Raw genomic sequence first — 18,894 nt, forward strand, 5'->3', positions numbered from 1 at the left:
TATTCCTAAGTAAAATTAACAATACCCATCATAGTTAATGTTTATTTAGCCCTTAATATAATACCAGACACTGTACTAGGATGTGCTTTACATCCACCATTTTTAATCCTCAACAGCCCTATGAGGTGGGTGGGTCCTGTTACCTTGCTGTTAAAGCTCAGTCAGCAACTTCCTTAGAGATAACCAAGAGAACATACACACACCGTCCTATGTAAATGTTTCCTAAAACACAGTTACTCCCAGGAAAGCAGCCAAGAATCATTGCAGAAGCAGATCAGCAAGTGCAACTTACCATGCAGGCTCTAGACAAGCTGTGTTTTAAAAGTTCTCGTAATTTAGGAGTGGGTTGTCCAGAAATTGGAATGTATTTTCCCAAGGAAATGATGTTATCACAACAAAAGCATATTTACCCACGATGTGCCGAAAGTGTAATAGCATAAACCCAAACCATTTTGTGTACCAGTGTTTCCATGGAAAAATTTACTCTGAGTTGCCCCTTGGATGGCTGTGGACACATTTCTCTACCACCAGGGAAAAGGGGACCTTGTGGGAGAAAACAGTAGACTCATTCAAATGTTCAAAGTCGGAATCAGCGGTGGTTCCCAAGGCCTGTGATGGAAGTTGATGGAGGAAGGAGGATGGAAGAGTGAGTGGAGCTGGGTACGAAGGGGACATGGGGTCAGGAGCTCCTGGGTGAGGAAAGCCTGTAAAGGTGAAGTGCGGGATAGGAGTTCCAGGGAGGAGAGGAGGAGAGGAGAAAGAGAAGTCACTGGCTCTGAGCCCCCAGGGGCTCTTCTCATCCCTGGAGCAGCTCCCTGTTCGCTGTCTTTGTTTGTCTTCTACTGCTTCCAAAATTTTGCCTGCCTGCTTCCCTTTTTACTGCTAACACTGAGGGCTTCCCCTGTGAAACTGAGACCAGCCACAGGACTTTTCTTAACTCAGCGGCTCCTAATACAAGCCAATGGATGGCCTTTGGGTTTTTAACTTCTATAAAGGAAAGAGCCTATCCTAGGCCCTCCAGAACTTACCCTTTTTCACTTGGACCTGGAAGAACAAATATCAGCCTACAGATGCTTTGAATGGTTTTTTGAGTCCATAAGGGGCTGAAATAAGCATTGCAGGTGTAGCTCTCCAAGGCTGAGGCTTGGGAAAAGGGAACAGCCCTCTGCTCCTTTCTCTAGTTTTTGCTTCTGTGGTTCCTCCATCCTCAAAACAAAAGTGGAAAGGGGTGGGTAGGGCCCAGAGCACAGCTTGCTAGAGGGGAAGGGCTGGAAGACAGTGTGGTCCTTGCACCACTGCTAAGGTGTGTTCTCAAGTAGCTCGTCTCCATCAGCAGTGGGGGGACCACTTGGGCACCTAAGCCTCTACCGGACTCCCCAAGTGCTCCTCATACCTCCTTCCTCTGTACCCACCAGTCAGTGTTTCCCTGATTTCTCTGGTGATACGAATCACCTGGGTGGTGCTTTAAAAAGCCTAAGTTTTCAAGCCCTATCTCAGAACTGAATCAGAATCTCCAAGGGAAGGGCCTGGAAAATTGTGTAATTAAGAAGTGACCCCAGGCGATTCCTGTCAAGGACATTTGGCAAACACTGCTTGACACCTCCCCCCCAAATGGCCCCACACCTCCCCACCCCCGCCACACACACACTTTGCTGGTCTTTAAAGGCTCCTAGGACAGTCTAAGCCCCTTTCTGCCTCAGAATCATTATATATGCCATTTCGCCTCTGTGAAAAGCTTTTCTGTTGTTCCCTACTCTTGGCTAATGTCTGCTTCTCCTAACTTCATGACTTGGCTGAAATATGATTTCTTCAGAAAGACTTTGACCACTCTGCTCACTATCTAAGTCAGGTCCCCTGTGTCACTCTCATAATAACACTTTGTGCTTTTTCTCCTTAGAATTTATCACACAGTTTATATCTTACATTTTTGCCTAATGTCTACCTCCTCACTAGTACTGAGCTCAGGGAATGCTTAATGAGTAATTTTTGCTTGAGCAAATTAATGGGAAAACAGTGTTGGCAGATGAGTACTAACGGGTTGGATGCTGATCAGCAAATAAACAACTGACTACGTGAGAACTTTAATCTCCCAGGTAGAACTTTTACGTGTCAACTAAAATCAAGGAGATGGGCCCAACAAGGAAGTGTATTTATGGGGCAGTGTGTCAGATTACTTCAAAAATTTTATTAAATACCTAATGTGGGCAAAATGCAGAATTAGGAGCCACAGATACAGCAGTGAATAAGACTGAAGCCATATCTGAGCATGGAGCTGACATTCTAGCAAGGAGGACAGATGTTAAGCAACCACTTACACAGTCTTAGAATTACAGTTTTGGTAAATTCAATGGAAGAGTTACTGAGATGTAAGACCCTGTAACAGGGGGACCTGGCGGGGTCTGTAGGGCTTCAGGCTAGTCACAGAATGTCTAGGACATGTGGCTGGGGAGCCTGTGCCCAAAGAATCGCATGTACTCTGTCCTGTCTCCTGCCCAAGTTGGCATGGGGGGTGCCTCTGTGTAATAGTTTCTCAGCCCTGACACTGTTGACATCTTGGGCTGGAATATTCTCTGTCTGGGGCACTTTGCAGGGCACTGTAGGAAAGGCTTAGCACCATTCCTGACCTCTGTCCACTGGATGCCAGTAGACCTCACCATTGTGAGAATCACAAATGTCTCAATGTCACCAAATGCCCCCTGTGGGAGGATGGAGGGAGGTAGGGGGTGAGATCTGTCCCTCCCCCCTCCCCTAGTTGAGAACCACTGTTCTACATGAAACTTGGTTTTTTGAAAGTGTCTTTACTTATGATTTATCCAAGTCAATACCAGGAGCTTAATTTATTCATTCAAGAAGCAAATATTTGTTGAGTGCCTATGAGGTACCAAGTGCTGTTCTAGGCACTGGGGACACGGTGGTGATCAAAGCCCGTGCTTTCTTGAAACCACATTCCAGGCAGGGAGACAGACAATAAATTTTAAAATAAGTAACATTTCAGAAGAAGGGGATGTGTTGGTCATAGAGCTCCTTTCTGATCGGATGACATTTGAACTTGGAAGAAGTCTTGAGAGAGGCAAGGGAGTGAGTGGCAACACCAAAAGCCAGAGCCAGAGCCACCAGAGGGCCTGGCCAGACCTAACTGACTGCTTGTGTTTCAGAGGGTCCTCCGCAGAAGGGCAGCTGAATGGACTACAGAGCAGCCTGAACTCTGCGGCCTTCGTGCCCATCACCAGCTCCACAGGTTAGTGCCGGGGGCATCGGGAGGGGCTGGGCCTGCACGGTCTCTCTTTTGCCTCTGAAGAGAGCGCCAGCTCAGGGAACGAAGCATCCAGGCTTCTGAACGTTGGCAAATGGGCGTTTTGTTACTTTCTGCTTTCCAATGACATCGACATTTTAGGATTAAAGGCTTTTCCGGAACTAGTTTGGGTGGATGAAGTTTCCCAGTCTGGTAGAATGCTAACAGGTTTGCAGCACTTAGTGAAAATGCCTGTATTTGATTGGTGTTTTACCCCATGTAGCGTCTCTCACTGCATCCTCACCGCAACTCTGGGAGGTGTAACTTGTCCTCTCCACGTGAGGACGCAGGGGCTCAGAATGTCAAGGGGTCTGTGGGCGATTGTACATGGACGCAGAGCTGGAGCTGTCGTCTCTGCTCTGCATCCTCTTAGGCCAGTGTCATGTCTTCTGCCACGTGGTTGCTGAGGGCCTCAAGCCTCACAACGTAGGTACCTACCTACGCATAAATCAGGTGACATTGGTCCACAGATCGTTCCCTCTGAGTAATTTATAAAAATACACTCATCAGTTAATCAGAAAGTTGAAAGTAAATCACTTGGATTCAATTCAACAAATGTTTATTTTTGAGCACCTCCTGGAGAAAAGTAACACGCTGGGCACTGAGGTACATACAGGGTGAGCTGGGCGGTCCCTGCTGTCAGGGGACTTAGCTCAGGGAGAGAGGTCAGCAGGGAGCCTGCTGTGGGGGAAAACATCAAGTGCTGGGGACACACAGGACAACAGTAGACAGCACTGGTGGAGAGTTTGTTACGTGTCAGGCTCGGTTCTGAATGCTTTACACGTCATCACTCATTTGTTCACAAAACAGACATGTAAAATAGCAACTGTGCTCCCCGTTTTACAGCTGAAGAAATAAAGGCACAGATTATGAAATGTATCTAAAAACCTCTCAGCTAGAAAATGGTGGAGCAGTATTTGAACCCAAGCAACCTGGCCCAGGCTCTTTAGGGACTCAGGAGGGCTTCCTGGAGGAAGAAACATCTAAGCTGGGGTTTGACTGTTGATAGGTCAGCCCAGAGAGGGGAGGCATGGGATGGAAGGAGTTCCAGAAAGAGGGAACAATGTGTGCAAAGGCCAGCTGGGGGGTGTTAAAGATGCTGTGTTCGGGGAGCCCTCGCGTGTCGCTGTGGCTGGGGACGGGGGCATGAGCGGGGCCCGGCCAGAGAAGAGGTGGTAGAGGTAGCAGGGCTGGTTTCTGAGCCCTGGAGGGAATTTGGTCCTGAGAGCAGTAGGGAGCCATTGAAGAGCTGAGTCCTGTGGTGGGAGGGGGTGTGTGTGTGACATAATACTCCTTAAAACAATTACAGGATTGCTGAGAAGGCGGGTTGGTTTGACTGTATCATGAGGATAATTAAATGGACCTCATAGGCTGACCGTGAGGATTAAGGGAGGCAGTATGTGAAGAAAGGCTCTAAAGCTACACGCAGGTCAGGTAGTAACGTGGTAAGAGTGTAACGATTTTGTTCTCTGCTTAAAATCTTTGCACCTGAATTCAAGAAATATTTGATGGGTATATAACCTCTTCCCCTCACCCCCACCCCCAGCAAGAAAACAAAAACAAAAAAGAACATGGTAGTTATTTTTAAGGAAGTTAAATTTCCACCTGGAGCTTTTAGACTGAGAAGTGGATGGCTCAGAGGATCGCGAACCAGTTGGCAGGGTTCCCATGAGATACAGTTGTTAGAGCCTCTGCAGCCCTTCACATCTGCTGAGGCCGGAAAGGTTTACAAAGCTCTGGCGACCCAGGAAACCTGCCTATTTCATCTGCATGTCTAACTGATAAATTAAGTACAGAATTGAGTTCTTTGCATGCACTTTGGCTGCGGAAGTTGGACTTCCAGCATCTTGATCGTGAATTAATATTTACCGACTATTGACGTTACTTAGAAGTTTTTGTAACAGTTTGTACTTTATTTGGTATCAGTATAAAACTACAGAGCAAGGAGAAGTTGTACGTCTCCCTGGCTTCTAGTATCTACCTTTTCCCCCTGCTTCTTTCTTAAGTAAGTGCATTATTCTTCTCACTTTGTTTAGTAGCCTGCTATTTACTGCTTCTATCTCCAAATGCCTCTGGGCCTCGGAAGTCCTTTGAATTTGTTTCTCTTCTGTGACTTTCCTGGTGTTCCCGATTCTTAAAGAAATACTGCTGAGCATGATGTAGCTAAGCTCAGGCATTCTTCGTACTTCCCAATAAGCATTTTGCCTTGGCAGTATAGTAATAACTAACCCTGTTAGAGTTCTTTATAGAGCTGGTAAATAACTACCTAGCACTTCGGTATTTCAACTATAAATTATCTGTTTTTCTGTCTTGCATGTAGATTTAATGGCGTTATTCTAGGGGTTCAGAAGGGTGTCCTATAAAAAGATTAGGTTGCTAGTAAAAACATTTCTCCTTAAGTCCACAAGAAGGGAGAACAACCCCCATAAGAAATCAAAAAATTTACATGGCTCTGAGAATTGGAAAGTGTTGCCTATGTAGGAATCCCTAAACTGACTGTGGAAGGTATTTAGCCCCTGTCTGGTCCAGTTAACTCAGTTAGTTAAACATGGTATTATTGAGTCCATGAATATAGCAAAAGTCTGTTTCCTGGCCCATTGACCCTTCCCCAAGTCTAGCCAACCAGGCCTTAAAGCTGTGTGACTTTGTTCGTCAGTCTGAATGAGATAGTGGTTCATCCCGGGGCACTGTTGAAAAACAACTCAGAGTCCTTTCCCGCTGATGGTGGTCTGGTGACAGTCTTTTTATTATGAACATTAAATGAGGTAGTGAATGTGAAAGCGCTTAGCAGAGTGCCTGGAATGCTCCATGAATATTACTTTTCCTTGACTTCCCTACCTCAGGCTATCTATTCTGTGTTTGCTATAGAAGGGAAGGTGTAGAGTCAGCAAATTGGGAAATTTGAGAAGGAAGCTGGAGTGAGGGCCTTTGGCTCAAAGCCAAAGCCACTGGCCTTCCTTCTTTATAACCATGATGTTCTTCTTGAGTTCTAAAGTGGCGATGGTGAACTAAAATAGCAGAGAGCAGCAGATTAGATAACTGGCATTTCTCTCATGCTGATTCGATGGTGTAAACTACCATTGTTGTAGGGCTGAAGCCATACCAGCTGCCCTCATCCCTGCCCCTCAGCTTCCACCTAAGCTTTTCCTGCCCTGGAGCCCAGCCCTCTACACACAAACCTGCCTCACCTTTTTTTCTTTTTTAAGCTCTTATTGGTCTATTGTTGGAGGAAGGGACCATACCACCTTTTGAACACCAGTTCTTGGTTTCATTTACAAGAATTGAGAAGCAATGTCCTTGTTGAGTGTTTGTCATTTGGGACCCTGGTCAAATTCACTGTAGCTTTCGGCCCTTTGCCTTGGGACGAGGCAGTAGCATGTCTGTGTGCCTCTGCCTGCCCACTTCGTTGTCTCTCGGTGAGACATCAAGAGAACGGAACTTATTTTAATATAAAGTAAATCCAGTGGAGCTTAAACCCTAAGGATCTAGAAATCACTTTAACTTTCAAGTGAAATTATTTGCCTGGCAGCTCTCAGCAGAATGACCTATTTTCACTATCAGATTCTCATTCTTTTCACATGCGTGGTATAGTTGTTGGAGATCCTGGGTGGATTTGGAGTATAATAGATTAATAATAAAAATAAACAAAGCTCTTGAGATACTTGCCCTAGTGTCTTACACCCTTTATTGCTCCCCAGACGTTCTCTCCCCGCAGAGCCAGAGGGATAAGAATTTGGGTTGATTGCCCACTCTTAACCCTGTTAGAAAGCAAGAGTGAAAGCATGGATTTTATGTTGGCAGGAAATGGGGTGCCAGCATCTGGGAGAACAGTGATCCCCTAAAACCTAGTTTTAGATTTGACCTCTTGTCCTTTCAGCTAAGATCAAATAAAGTGTTAAGTAGGGACTTTTTTTACATTTTTCAGGATCTTTGGAAGCTCCCCAAGTTATTTTCGCCAGATCCAAACCCTTGCCCACACAATCTGGAGCCCTTGCTACTGTTATAGGACAGAGAAAATCAAAGTCGGTGAAGTCAGGGCCAATTTAAGGTAACAGTAAGAATAAGAGCATATTTTCTTATTATAACTTGCTGACTTTATGCCACAGCAAGAGGCTTAATAGTTATCAAGAGAAGTGATAGTTTCTCAAAATGACAAGGAAATTGGCATTTTATAAAACCAAAGCTCAGAAAGACTCTCCAAAACTGTGAGTCAAAGCTACCCTAGCTTGCTTCTGTATTGGCTTACCAGTAGGTGGCACTGTGGCAGTAAGAAATTTCCTTACTGTTATGGAGGCTTTTGATAAAAAGTATGGGGACATTGAGGCCAATGAAAGAAAGAAACTAAAGCCATAATTGAGTTATCACAGGTAAAATGTAACAGGATATATTGGGAAACATGAGACTTGAATGTTAAATTGCAATAGCATATGAAGAGAATGAATATTTATTATTAAAGATATTTATGATTAAAGAAGGCTTTTGGACTACAGTTGGGTAGTTTGTGAACTAGACGTTCAGATAATGGGAGACAGGAAGGGTACAAAATTTTTTTAAAATTTTTTGGTGAGATTGATTAATTATGCTTTTTTCTGAGTTATTTAAGATAAACATACTGTAGTTGGCAGCAAAACAGACTATAAACCCCATCCTACTACCCATCCAAAAGTAGCTCCTATATTGAAGGAGTGGCCTGGCTTGATCTTGTGGGGCTGTACCCACACTTCACCAGTGCTGCCCCCAGTATTTTGTTCCCAGCTGTGGCCTTCAAAACTTTCCAGAAAATTCTATGAAACCACAAGGTTTTGATGATTCCTTTCCTCTTTGCTCTACACTATACACTAAGGCATTAACGGCACACCTGCTATGAGCTTAATACTCTTCTTACCTCTAGGGGAATATTTATAAACTTATTTGAGAAGCATTATTCATCAGACTACCCCAGGAGAGCAAAGAAGGGAGGAAAATTATTTACCCACCACAGGATTCATTTACATTGGATCAGAAAGCTTCAAATATCTTTCCCCAGCCCATCTAAACTCTTTCCAAAAAGGAATGAGAAGAGAGAAGGGAACACCAAATCCATGGCTTGGTCATCTACCAAAATGTACCAGAGAAACTGAAAACAATCAGAGTTCTATTGGTAACACTTAGCCAATGGTCCTATAATTCTGATACTAAGCAGCCTATCCAGTGATGAACAGCCAATAAAATATAGAAAACTAAAGCGAGAGGGTCAATATTTCCTTCAGGAGACTGGTAGCCAAAAGAATGAATATGACATGAAGCTCCAAACCAAACCAGCATCCTGCCAAAAAGTACTAATGTCCATCTGTTTCCAGGACTGTGCGCCTTGGACTTGCTGCCGTTGTAATATCACTCTCCTCGAACCTGTTTCATTTGTATCCCTTGCAACCCACCCAGAACATTACATGGCAAAATAGGATCATCAGCAAAGAAGTCTCAGGAAAGAGCCCATCGCTCCACACTTCGATCCCTGTTGCAAACACAGCCCCGCTGAGCCTGAGCCGTAGTTAAGCTAGGGATGGGTGATGCTGTACTGAGGTGGTGAAATCACATGCCAAGTGGACCCAGAAGACAGTGGCAGTTGGCAGGTGGCAGTGGGCTGCCTCTCCTTGTACAGGGGAGTTAGGTAGTTTACAAAGTAAAAGGCAGAACCCCAGAGTCCACAACCCATCACCTGGATGCATTCTTTATTCTTGCTGTAAATGCAGTGTAGACAGAATCACTGCTTGGGCAGAGGTCCCTTTATCCACAGTCACAAATGAATGTTATCACTAGCTGTGTCAGTCCTAGAACCTCTTCAGATATGGATTTAGAGAGGCAGTCAGATTAGATTCGAGAATTTGAAGTGTGTTTGCATAGCATGTTATAAAAGACTGAAAAATCATCCATTGTCTTTATTAAAGAATGAGGGAGATGTTCTGAAGGTTACTGGGGACTAAAGACTATTTAGGACCCCTAATACGTGGCCCCAGACAAGTGCCATGTTTAAGTATATACATGGTTCTGTGTCTTCTTGATTCTGTATTGTCTATGTGGCATCCATACATTACAGAGTCAACTGTATTGACTATATTTTCAATATTCTTGAGGCTTTGACATTTAGGGGCCTTACAAACCCAGGGAGAGACTGCCCCTGCCAGGCTAGCTAATTACTAAAGATAATAACAGCTTGCCTGCAAGCATGCCTTTCACATACAGACCAGCCAATCCCAAGTTTATATCCCCAACCACCTCCTTATCTAAGTCTCACAGGGCAAGCCAAAACTTCCTTCACCCTAAATCACTCCAGGACCAGACACCAGGCGACTAGAGACCGCCCCTATAGCCCAAAGCCTGCCAGAATTATTCAGACTAGCCTGTCCCTAAGCTGTTTCCCCTGCCCTGCCTTGCCTTTCCCAAGGAAACCCCAAACAAGGCCCTGACCTAGACTTTCCCCTCACTTCTGTCTTCTGTCTCCTGATCACACTGGTGTTTGCCCCTGTGACCCTGCATGGCGTGCAGGGACCCCCTCACTGGGACCTGCAAGTATAGTATAATCAACTTCTTCCTGCCAAGGCTTGTTCTCACCTCCCGCTGTGGCCGCACTGACTTTAGCAGACCATACCCAACACAGGCATTCTTAGAACAGACATCAGTAGGAAGACTAGCTCTGATTTGTAGTACAAGGAACCAGGAAAAAATCTGAATCAACTGGGTTTATATCACCCAGTTCTAACCAACTGGTCACAGCACTTACTTCATCATAGGCTTTGTTATACAAGTGATGTTCTAACAGTATGTATTTTGCTGGTCCCAGTCTGGCTGCAGCCACACAAGAAGGATGTGGCTCCCTCTACATGGCAAAATCGCCTGGCTGCCAGCCATTGAAATTTCATGCTTTCCTGTCCTGAGGCCTCTTTCATTTAGTGACTCTTTCTACATTCAGCAACAAAACTCAAGCATAGCTGAACAACCTGAATGGAAGTCGGGGAGGAAACAGCCTGGCTTTCAGTTTGGGGGAAGAAGGGGGTACTTCTGAAAACCCAGCCAAAGGGGGTTCATTTGCCTTAAAGAAAACCAGGCAACGCTCTTTCTGAAATGGATTAAGAAATGGGCTAGTGAGATAACATCTGAAAATTGATATTGTCTCTTGCTGAGCTGGCAAAGTCCCAAGAGAGGAGTGATGATTTTTCAATTGTTAACAATTACTACTTTGTTATAAAGAGACAAGGGAAGTGCGGTGGCTCCTTTCTCAAATTTCGTTTATATTACAGAAGCACACACACCTCCTGGAAAAAATACTTGGCACCCTGGATATTAGAGTTGTACCTACCACTGCATCCTGTAGCAGATTTGTGCTGTCCTGTGGAATATCCATTCACTTTGGGTGGAAAAAGATCCTGTTTCTTCTTGTAGTCCTGAATTGAGCAAGTAACCAGGATAGCGTTGCCTTACTCTGTGAGTCGTTATGTACTTATCACTACAAGTCATCAATCTATACTCTGTGGTTATTCCTCCCATGAACCCACACATCGTGCTGCTAGCTTCAATGAGATGCTTGTTTTAGGCACATACCTTTGCTTTACCATCCTTATATCCTGAGGACATAATTGCTCCTAAAAGCTCTAAAGAAAGAAACAGCATGCTAAGCCATGCCTGTCTTTGGAAAGAGCGAGCTTTGCACATGGAAATATTTACAGCTCTGCTTGCCTGAGCCATAGAATTTGAACCAGGCCCCAAAGAGTGTAGGTGTGTAATGCAGGGCGTGGAGAGTGGCGACGTGAAGTATATTGCCCTGTTGGCACGATTGGCACTGATATTTATCCTGTGCTCCTTATTTGGCGGGGGATAATTAGGTTCATTTATTTACTTATTTATGTTTATGTTTTTAATGGAGATACTGGGGATTGAACGCAGGACCTCATGCATGCTAAACACGCACTCTATCCTTGAGCTATATATACATCATCTCCATCCTGTATTCTTTCAAATTATGATTATAAGGGAAAAGACTCAGATTCTCTTAAATTCTCAGAATGAAGTGCATCACTAGTAAAAGTAAAACAAGAGTCTCTTAAATGTCTTCATTTTCATCTTTCAGACATGCACATATGTCCATTTAGGGCTTCTGTTGGTATCAAGGAGTCCTCTTCTGTTGAAACCTAAATCCAGGTTGACTAGTTATCTGACACCAAAGTGGAACAGCTTGAATATGCGGAATGTCCCTTTAGTTACATCAATAAAACATAGCATGTATAAAATGAGGACCAACCAGGAAAAGCCAAGCTGGTTGTAAGATGGTGTGAAGAAAAAAACGTCATCTGGTTAAAAGTTGCTATTTTAGTGTTATTTGTTTGTTGATTGGCTTGTATTAGGTAGAAGATTCACTCCTTTGTATCAGTTGGACTGAAAAGTGATTTCCACTCACTTCTAACTTGCTTCCCAGGGGAACTGAGACATGTGACAAGCCCAAATGAAGATATTTTGGAATTAGACAAGAGTTTTTTTAACCTATCATGACTGAGATGCAAAATTTATTAGGTAATGACTTTTTACAGTTATGAATCAGATATTAGAATATGGAATTTTTCAAACTGCAACTCTTTTTTAGAAATATGACTTCTCTCAGGCTTTCTATTTTATATTTATTCATCCTTTCTACTGTTCTCCAATGTAAGTTACCATTATGCATGGTACATATTCTTACCCTCCTCTTTTTATGCAGAGGATTTGAGTTGTGTACAGTAGCCTTTTGATTATCAAGAAGAATGATGCACCCTCAGTTTACCTCTATTAAAGAAAGCTATTTTCCGTATGCACAGGGAAGAAACAGCCTTAAGAGCCAGACCTCGTGAAGACCCGCAGCCTTATCTGGGACAGTTAGCAGATCCTAATGGCTAAGGAACAGATCTGTTAGTCCATCCCCATGACCAGGTCATCTGCTGTCTCCTCGGCAGTTGGCTCTGGTTGTTCTCCAGGTTCACAGCTCTGCCACACTCGTGGCTCGGCCTCTCTGTGTTATTGTTTCTCTCCCCACTTTCTGCCTTCAGCTTCCAAAAGACAGAACCAGAGTATTTTCCATTCATGCATCCAGCAAAGTGCCACTGGTGCACAGAACTGCAGGTAGGCGTCTGCTGCCTCCCAGAGAGACGCCAGCTTGCTGCTAGTGTTAGTGTGGTCATGTGATACAAAGCTGCCAACCTGTGCATTTTTGGCAACTTTCTTCAGGTGATATTGTAGCTAAGCAAGTACAGCGTAGACTTTTATTATTTTTTGTTTTATTATTAAACAGTCTTCAAAATTAAAATAGCCTGCCTTTGAATTACCTAGTATTTCTGATCCTTTCCTTACAATATTTTATAACCACTTCCTGTAAAGGAAAGAATGACTGGTCATTACCCTTAAGATAATAACCTCATACACATTCATAAGTTCACTATCAGCCTATCTGTTACAATGCTGAACCCAGTATAAAGATGTTCTGTTTTAGACCACATCCAAGGATCTCATTATAAGAGAATAAAATTAAAATGAGGTTTAGTTTATTTCAAAAACATCATTCTTCAGCTTTTTTTCTCCTCTATACCAACTAATTGGAGCTCTTTACTTTATCACATTGATCAGTTTTTGCTTTTGAACACTGAATTGTCTTTTTAGTCTCTTCTGAACTCTCCATGAATTCTTTAGACTCTTCTTAAATTGGACAATACCTGAAACTGGACACTATAATATTAGGTCTCTACCTAGTATGGAGTGTAGCCTAAAAATTTTCAGTATGGTTCTGGAGTCATAGATTACACTTTCTATTTATGTTTGTACAGTGTTCTCGGAAACAAAACTAGAGTTCTCTCAACACTTACCTCTCACCTTCCGTACTTCCTCTTCCTTCAGGTCTGTTGCCATATGGCAATATCACTGTCATCATCAGTAACAATACCTAACTTTTGTCAGAATTCCAGTGTAAAATGGAAAGAACGTAACTCTGAAGTTAGAGTGTCCTGTCTGGGCTCCACCACTTCCCAGTAGGCAACCATAGGCTAATAACATAATCTCTTTGAGTCTCAGTTTTTCTCATGAAGATATCAATCCTGCAGGATTGATGTAACGATTATAGATTGCCTCAACAACAAAAACCAATCAACCTAATTTAAAAATGGGCAAAGAACTGGAATAGACCTTTCTCCAAAGAAGATATACAGATGTCCAGTAAGCACATGAAAAGATGCTCAACATCACTAATCATAAAGGAAATACAAATCAAAACTGTAATGAGATACCACCTTACACTCACTAGGATGGCTACTATTAAATAAAAAAGACACAGCAGAAAATAACAAGTATTGGCAAGGAAATGGAGAATTAGAACCCTTGTGTGCACCAATGGTGAGAGTGTAAAATGATGCAGCCTCTATGGTGGTTCCTAAAAAAAATAAAAACAGATTTACCATACAATTCAGCAATTTTACTTCTGTGTATGTACTCAAAAGAACTGCAAGCAGGGTCTTGAATAGATACTCGTATGCCCATATTCATAGCAGCATTATGCACAATAGCAGAAAGACAGAAACCACCCAAGTGTCCATTAGTAGACAAATGGATAAACAGAATGTGGTATACAGATACATCAGAACATTATTCGGACTTAAGAAAGAAATACTTTCTGACACATGTTACAAGTGGATGAACCTTGAGAACATTGTGATGAGTTAAATAAGCCAGTCACAAAGTGACAAATATTGTATCATTCCACTTATGTGTAGGACCTAGAGTAGTCAAATTCATAGAAACAGAAAGTAGAATGATGGTTGTCAGGGGCTTGAGGGAGGGCAGAATGGGGGATATTTTTTTAATAGGTACTGAGTTTCAGTTTTTTAAGATGAAAAGAGTTCTGGAGGTCGATGGTGGTGGTGATGATTGTACAACAATTTGACTATACTTAATGCCTTGGAACTGTTCACTTAAAAATGGTTCAGATGGTAAATTTTCCCCCTCTTCTCACCTCTGACGACCACCAATCTATTCTCTGTATCTGTGAGCTCGATTTCTTGTTAAATTGCTCTGGCTAGGCCAGTACAACATGAAACGAAAGTGGGCGTTCTTGTTTTGTTTCTGATCTTAAAGGAAAAGCTATCCGCTTTTCACTGTTGAGAATGATGTTAAATGTGGACTTGTCATATATGGCCTTTATTATGTTGAGGTGGGTGCCACTTTTGTTGAGAGTTTTTATCATAAATGGATACTAGTTTTGCCAAATGCTTTTTCTTTTTCAGTTGAAATGATCACATAATTTTTATCCTTTGTTTTTTTAATGTGGTGTATCACATTGATTTGTGGATGTTAAACAATCCTTGAATCCCTGCAGTAAATTTCACTTGGTCATGGTGTATGATCTTTTTTATACATTGTTGAATTCAGTTTGCTAATATTTTGTTAAGGAGGATTTTTACACTCTGTTCATTAGGAATATTGGCCTGTAATTTTCTTTTTCTGTGGCATCCTTGTCTGGTTTTGCTATCTGGGTAAGTCTGGCCTTGTAAAATTAATTTGGAAGTGTTCCTTCCTCTTCTATATTTTGGGAGGAGTTTGAGAAGGATAGGTACTAATCTGTCTTTAAAAGTTTGGTAGAATTCATCTGTGAAGCTGCCTAGTCCTGAACTTCTGTTTATTGAGAGGTTTTTGATTATTGATTCAATTTCATTTTATGTTATGTGTATACACACATACACACACAACTGTAGATTATGTATGTAGTGTACCGTTGTTCTTTAGATCAAGATAAATCTGGATAAAAAGTCTTACATGATCTACCTACCTGTCATCCTTACCTCACACCACGTCCCCCTCCCCCACCCCCATGCTTTCTTCACACTGGCCATCCTGACCTTCTCTGAACTCCCCACAGCCCCTCAGTCCACGGAGCCTTTGCAGATGCCACCCTACCTGGAATGTTCTTCCCATTCCCTCAAGTGTATTTCCTTTCTCTGGCTTCTCTGATCAGGGCATGTCCCCTTTTTGCATAGAGCTGCGTAGCTCTCCTTTGTAGCATTGGTTAAGGTTCCTTGTGATTGTCCATCAGTGTTTGTCTCTCTCACTGGACTTGAAGTTCCATGGGGACAGAGACTGTGTCTGTGTCACCTTCACATGCCCAGGGTTGAGCAGAGAACCTGTAGAGCAGGTCTGCCATCGGTGTTTGTGACTAAGTGAGTTAGCAGTTCTCTTCCTCACTTAACAAAGAGAAAATTAAGGTGTAGAGACTAGGAAACAGCCCAAGTTCACGTAACTGATAGGTGGTGAAGCCGAGCTTTGAACCTAGGTTTGACTTCCAAGCCCTCGCTCTTAACCACTGTGGTCACAACAGCAACTAAACAACAGTCATCATTGTATCGAGCACTTGTTATATGCCAGGGACCATGCTAAGCGCTGTGTGTTTATCACATTTCATCTTCTTTGACCCTACAAAAGTAGGTGGCTTTGGTGTCTCTGGTTTGCACACGGGGAAACTAAAGCTGAGAGAAGTTAAAGTAATGCGTCCAAGCCGCACCGTCAGTAGTGGAGCTGAAATTCAAATCAAAGCAGCTTTATTTCATGACCTGCTGAACTAACTCATCATATCAAAACTCTAGGTCCATCTAGGTGATTTTGTTTTCCCAGTTTCCTTTCCTAATGCAACTAAGTGGCTGGTGACCAGGCCCTCTGGCCTGGGCCTCTCTGAAGTGCCTGGTGGTTATCTCCAGTTGCTCAGCAGGGCATTCCTGGCAGTGTGGGGGCATATCTGGGTGAGACTGGCTTGCCTTTAATCCAGCTATTTAACTTTCCCTCATTTGGATGGAGCCAGACCCGGGAAGGAGGAAGATAAAGATCAAGGTGGACCTTCTGCCTCCAAGTCCATGGATGAGGGAGGGGGAGGGGAGTGGTGATAATCTTCCCCACACCTCAGGAAACCCCTCTAAAGGGGCAGCATTTCTGATTGGCCAGGAGCCTGGGACCTTTGCAGCAGAGGGTGGAGCTGAAGGTGGGAGGTGGGAGGGTTGGGGGGAAAAGAGAGATGGCTTGGGAATCACACCTGGATTAGTTAGGAGAGCATTCCTTCAGGTAACAGAAACTCAGAAAATCAGCGGCTTACGTAAGTAAGGGATTTATTTTTCTCACGTCAAGAAGTTCAGAGACAGGAAATGCAGGCTGTAATGCAGCTCTTCAGAGATGTAATGGAGGAGCTCGGCTCCTCTTTTTGGCTCGACTAACCCTAAAGCATTGGTTTTTTTGTTTGTTGAATTGTTTTGTTTTTGGGTTTTTGTTTGTTTTCTCTTGTCATGAGGTGGTTCCTGTTCCTACTGGCATTGTATCCATGTTCTAGGCAAGAAGAGGGTGGGAGGTGGGCAAGACAGATGCCTGCTAAATCTGTCCGCTTGAAAAAAAAGGCTTTCATGAAAGCCTAGCAGTTCCAACTAATATATTGTGGCTCTGGATCCTATGCCCTCTTCTCCCTAGCAACAAAGGAGTCTGGCAAGGTAGTCTCTTAACCGGATGCATTGCCTCTCCAAGCAAATTGAGGCAGTCCTATTGAAGAAGAAGGGAGAATGGTGTTCAGAAACATCTCAGTTTCTGTCACAACACGTTTCCTTTCCAGAGTCTCCTCCCTTGCTGCATAGACTTCATTACCTTTCTGCAGCCCCTCTCCACCAGCTCCTTGACTGCTGCAAATAGAAATGCCATTACTAGACCCTTGTTGCCCCAGACCTAGGTCTTAGTACATGGGATTGGGGAGGTATCTGTACTTTAAGTTTTCAGGAACACATAAGAGTCCCCATCTTCATGGATGAAAGGTCACTATAAATGAGGTAGGTGGGAAAATGAGGCAAAGAGAAAAAAAGGAATTCCATAAATGTGTTTATTAAAATGATAAATTTCCTCTAAGCATAATATAAATTTTTGATGTACTGCACCATTTACATGAATCATTGACTATTTGCTTCTAATTATTCTGCAAAAGAATGATTACGTATACTCAAATTCTGCAGATTAAGTTGCTATCTTTAAGTTTAATTTTATTACAGTACTAAATTCTATTCATGTATGTTGTCTTCTTAAGATTTTGCTCACAGTACATCTGCTTTAAAAACTGAGAGAGGTTATTAATGACCTTTGTTTCATTTAAAGAAAAGCTTCTTTGTACTCTGGTCTTTGCTGAAATTCTCCAAAATGAATAGTGCTAGAGTCTGGCAGAATTTTTATCAGGTTTTAAAAGCAACAGTAATCAAGATAGTGTGGCATAGGATAGATCAATGGAATAGAATTGGGGGTCCAGAAATAAAGCCATTCATCTATGGCTAATTGCTTTTCATCAAAGGTGCCAAGACTATTCAACTTGTGGTTGAAGAGACTCATGATGCTGGAACAATTGGTTATCCACATGCAAAAGAATGAAGTTGGACCCCTACCTCACGCTATATGCAAAAAAAATTAACTCAAAATTGATAAAAGACTTAAATGTGAAGGCTAAAACAATAAAATTCTTAGAAGAAATCTTAGGAGTAAATCCTCATATCCTTGGAATAGACCAGCAATTTCTTAGATGTAACACCAAAAAGCACGAGCAACAAGAAAAATTAAGTAGGCTGGACTTCATCAAAATCTAAAAATTATGTGCTTCAAAAGGATATTATGCTTATTAACACATGTATACCCAATCCATGAACACCTAAATATGTGAAGCAAATATTAACAGACATAAAGGTAGAAATTGACAATACCGTAATATTAGGGGACTTTAGCACCCCACTTATATCAGTGGACAAATTATCCAGACAGAGAATCAATACAGTAATAGTGGTATTAAATGACACAATAGACCAGTTGGACTTAATATCTATAGGACATTATATCAAAAAACAGCAGAATATGCACGTGGAACATTCTCCAGGATAGATCATGTACTAGGCCACAAAGCAAGTCTCATCAAATTTAAGAGGATAGAAATTCTATTATGCAAGTTTTCTGATCACAGTGGTATAATGTGAGAAATCAACTACAGAAAGAAAAATGGGAAAAGAACAAACATGTGGAGACTAAACAACGTGCTACTAAAAAAACAGATCAGTGACAAAATCAAAGAGGATATCAGAAAATTCCCCAAAGACAAATGAAAATGGAAACACAACACTCCAAAACCTATGGATGCAACAAAAGCAGTTCTAAGAGGGATGCTTATAGCAATACAAGGCTTCCTCAAGAAACAAGAAAAATCTCAAGTAAACAACCTAACCAACCACCTAAATGGATTAGAAAAGGAAGAACAAACAAGGCCCAAGTCAGCAGAAAGGAAGGAAATTATAAAAATCAGAAAGGAAATAATTAAAAGAGCCCTCCTCCAAAAAGAAGAAAAAGAAAAGATAAATGAAACCAAGATCTGCTTTTTTGAAGAGATAAACAAAATTGATAAACCTTTAGCCAGGCTCACAAATAAGAAAAGAGAGAGGCCCTAAAAAAACAAAATTAGAAATGAAAGAGGAGAGAGAACATCAATACCACAGAGATACAAAAAATCATAAAAGAATACTATGAACAGTTATATGCCAACAAATTGAACAATCTAGAAGAAA

General features: G+C 42.3%; 1 protein-coding gene across 17 annotated transcripts in view; it reads left to right on the forward strand.

The window, feature by feature from the left end:
* TTLL5 (tubulin tyrosine ligase like 5) overlaps positions 1-18,894 on the forward strand; it is a 254,847-nt gene that overhangs the window by 208,404 nt on the left and 27,549 nt on the right. For all 17 annotated transcript variants that reach the window (XM_032482399.1, XM_032482401.1, XM_032482408.1 and 14 more), the window contains one exon: positions 3,156-3,238. In XM_032482399.1, the coding sequence (XP_032338290.1) occupies positions 3,156-3,238 (83 nt within the window). The remainder of the gene's footprint in view (positions 1-3,155; positions 3,239-18,894) is intronic.

Source organism: Camelus ferus, chromosome 6, assembly GCF_009834535.1.
Source record: "Camelus ferus isolate YT-003-E chromosome 6, BCGSAC_Cfer_1.0, whole genome shotgun sequence".
Lineage (NCBI taxonomy): Eukaryota > Metazoa > Chordata > Mammalia > Artiodactyla > Camelidae > Camelus > Camelus ferus.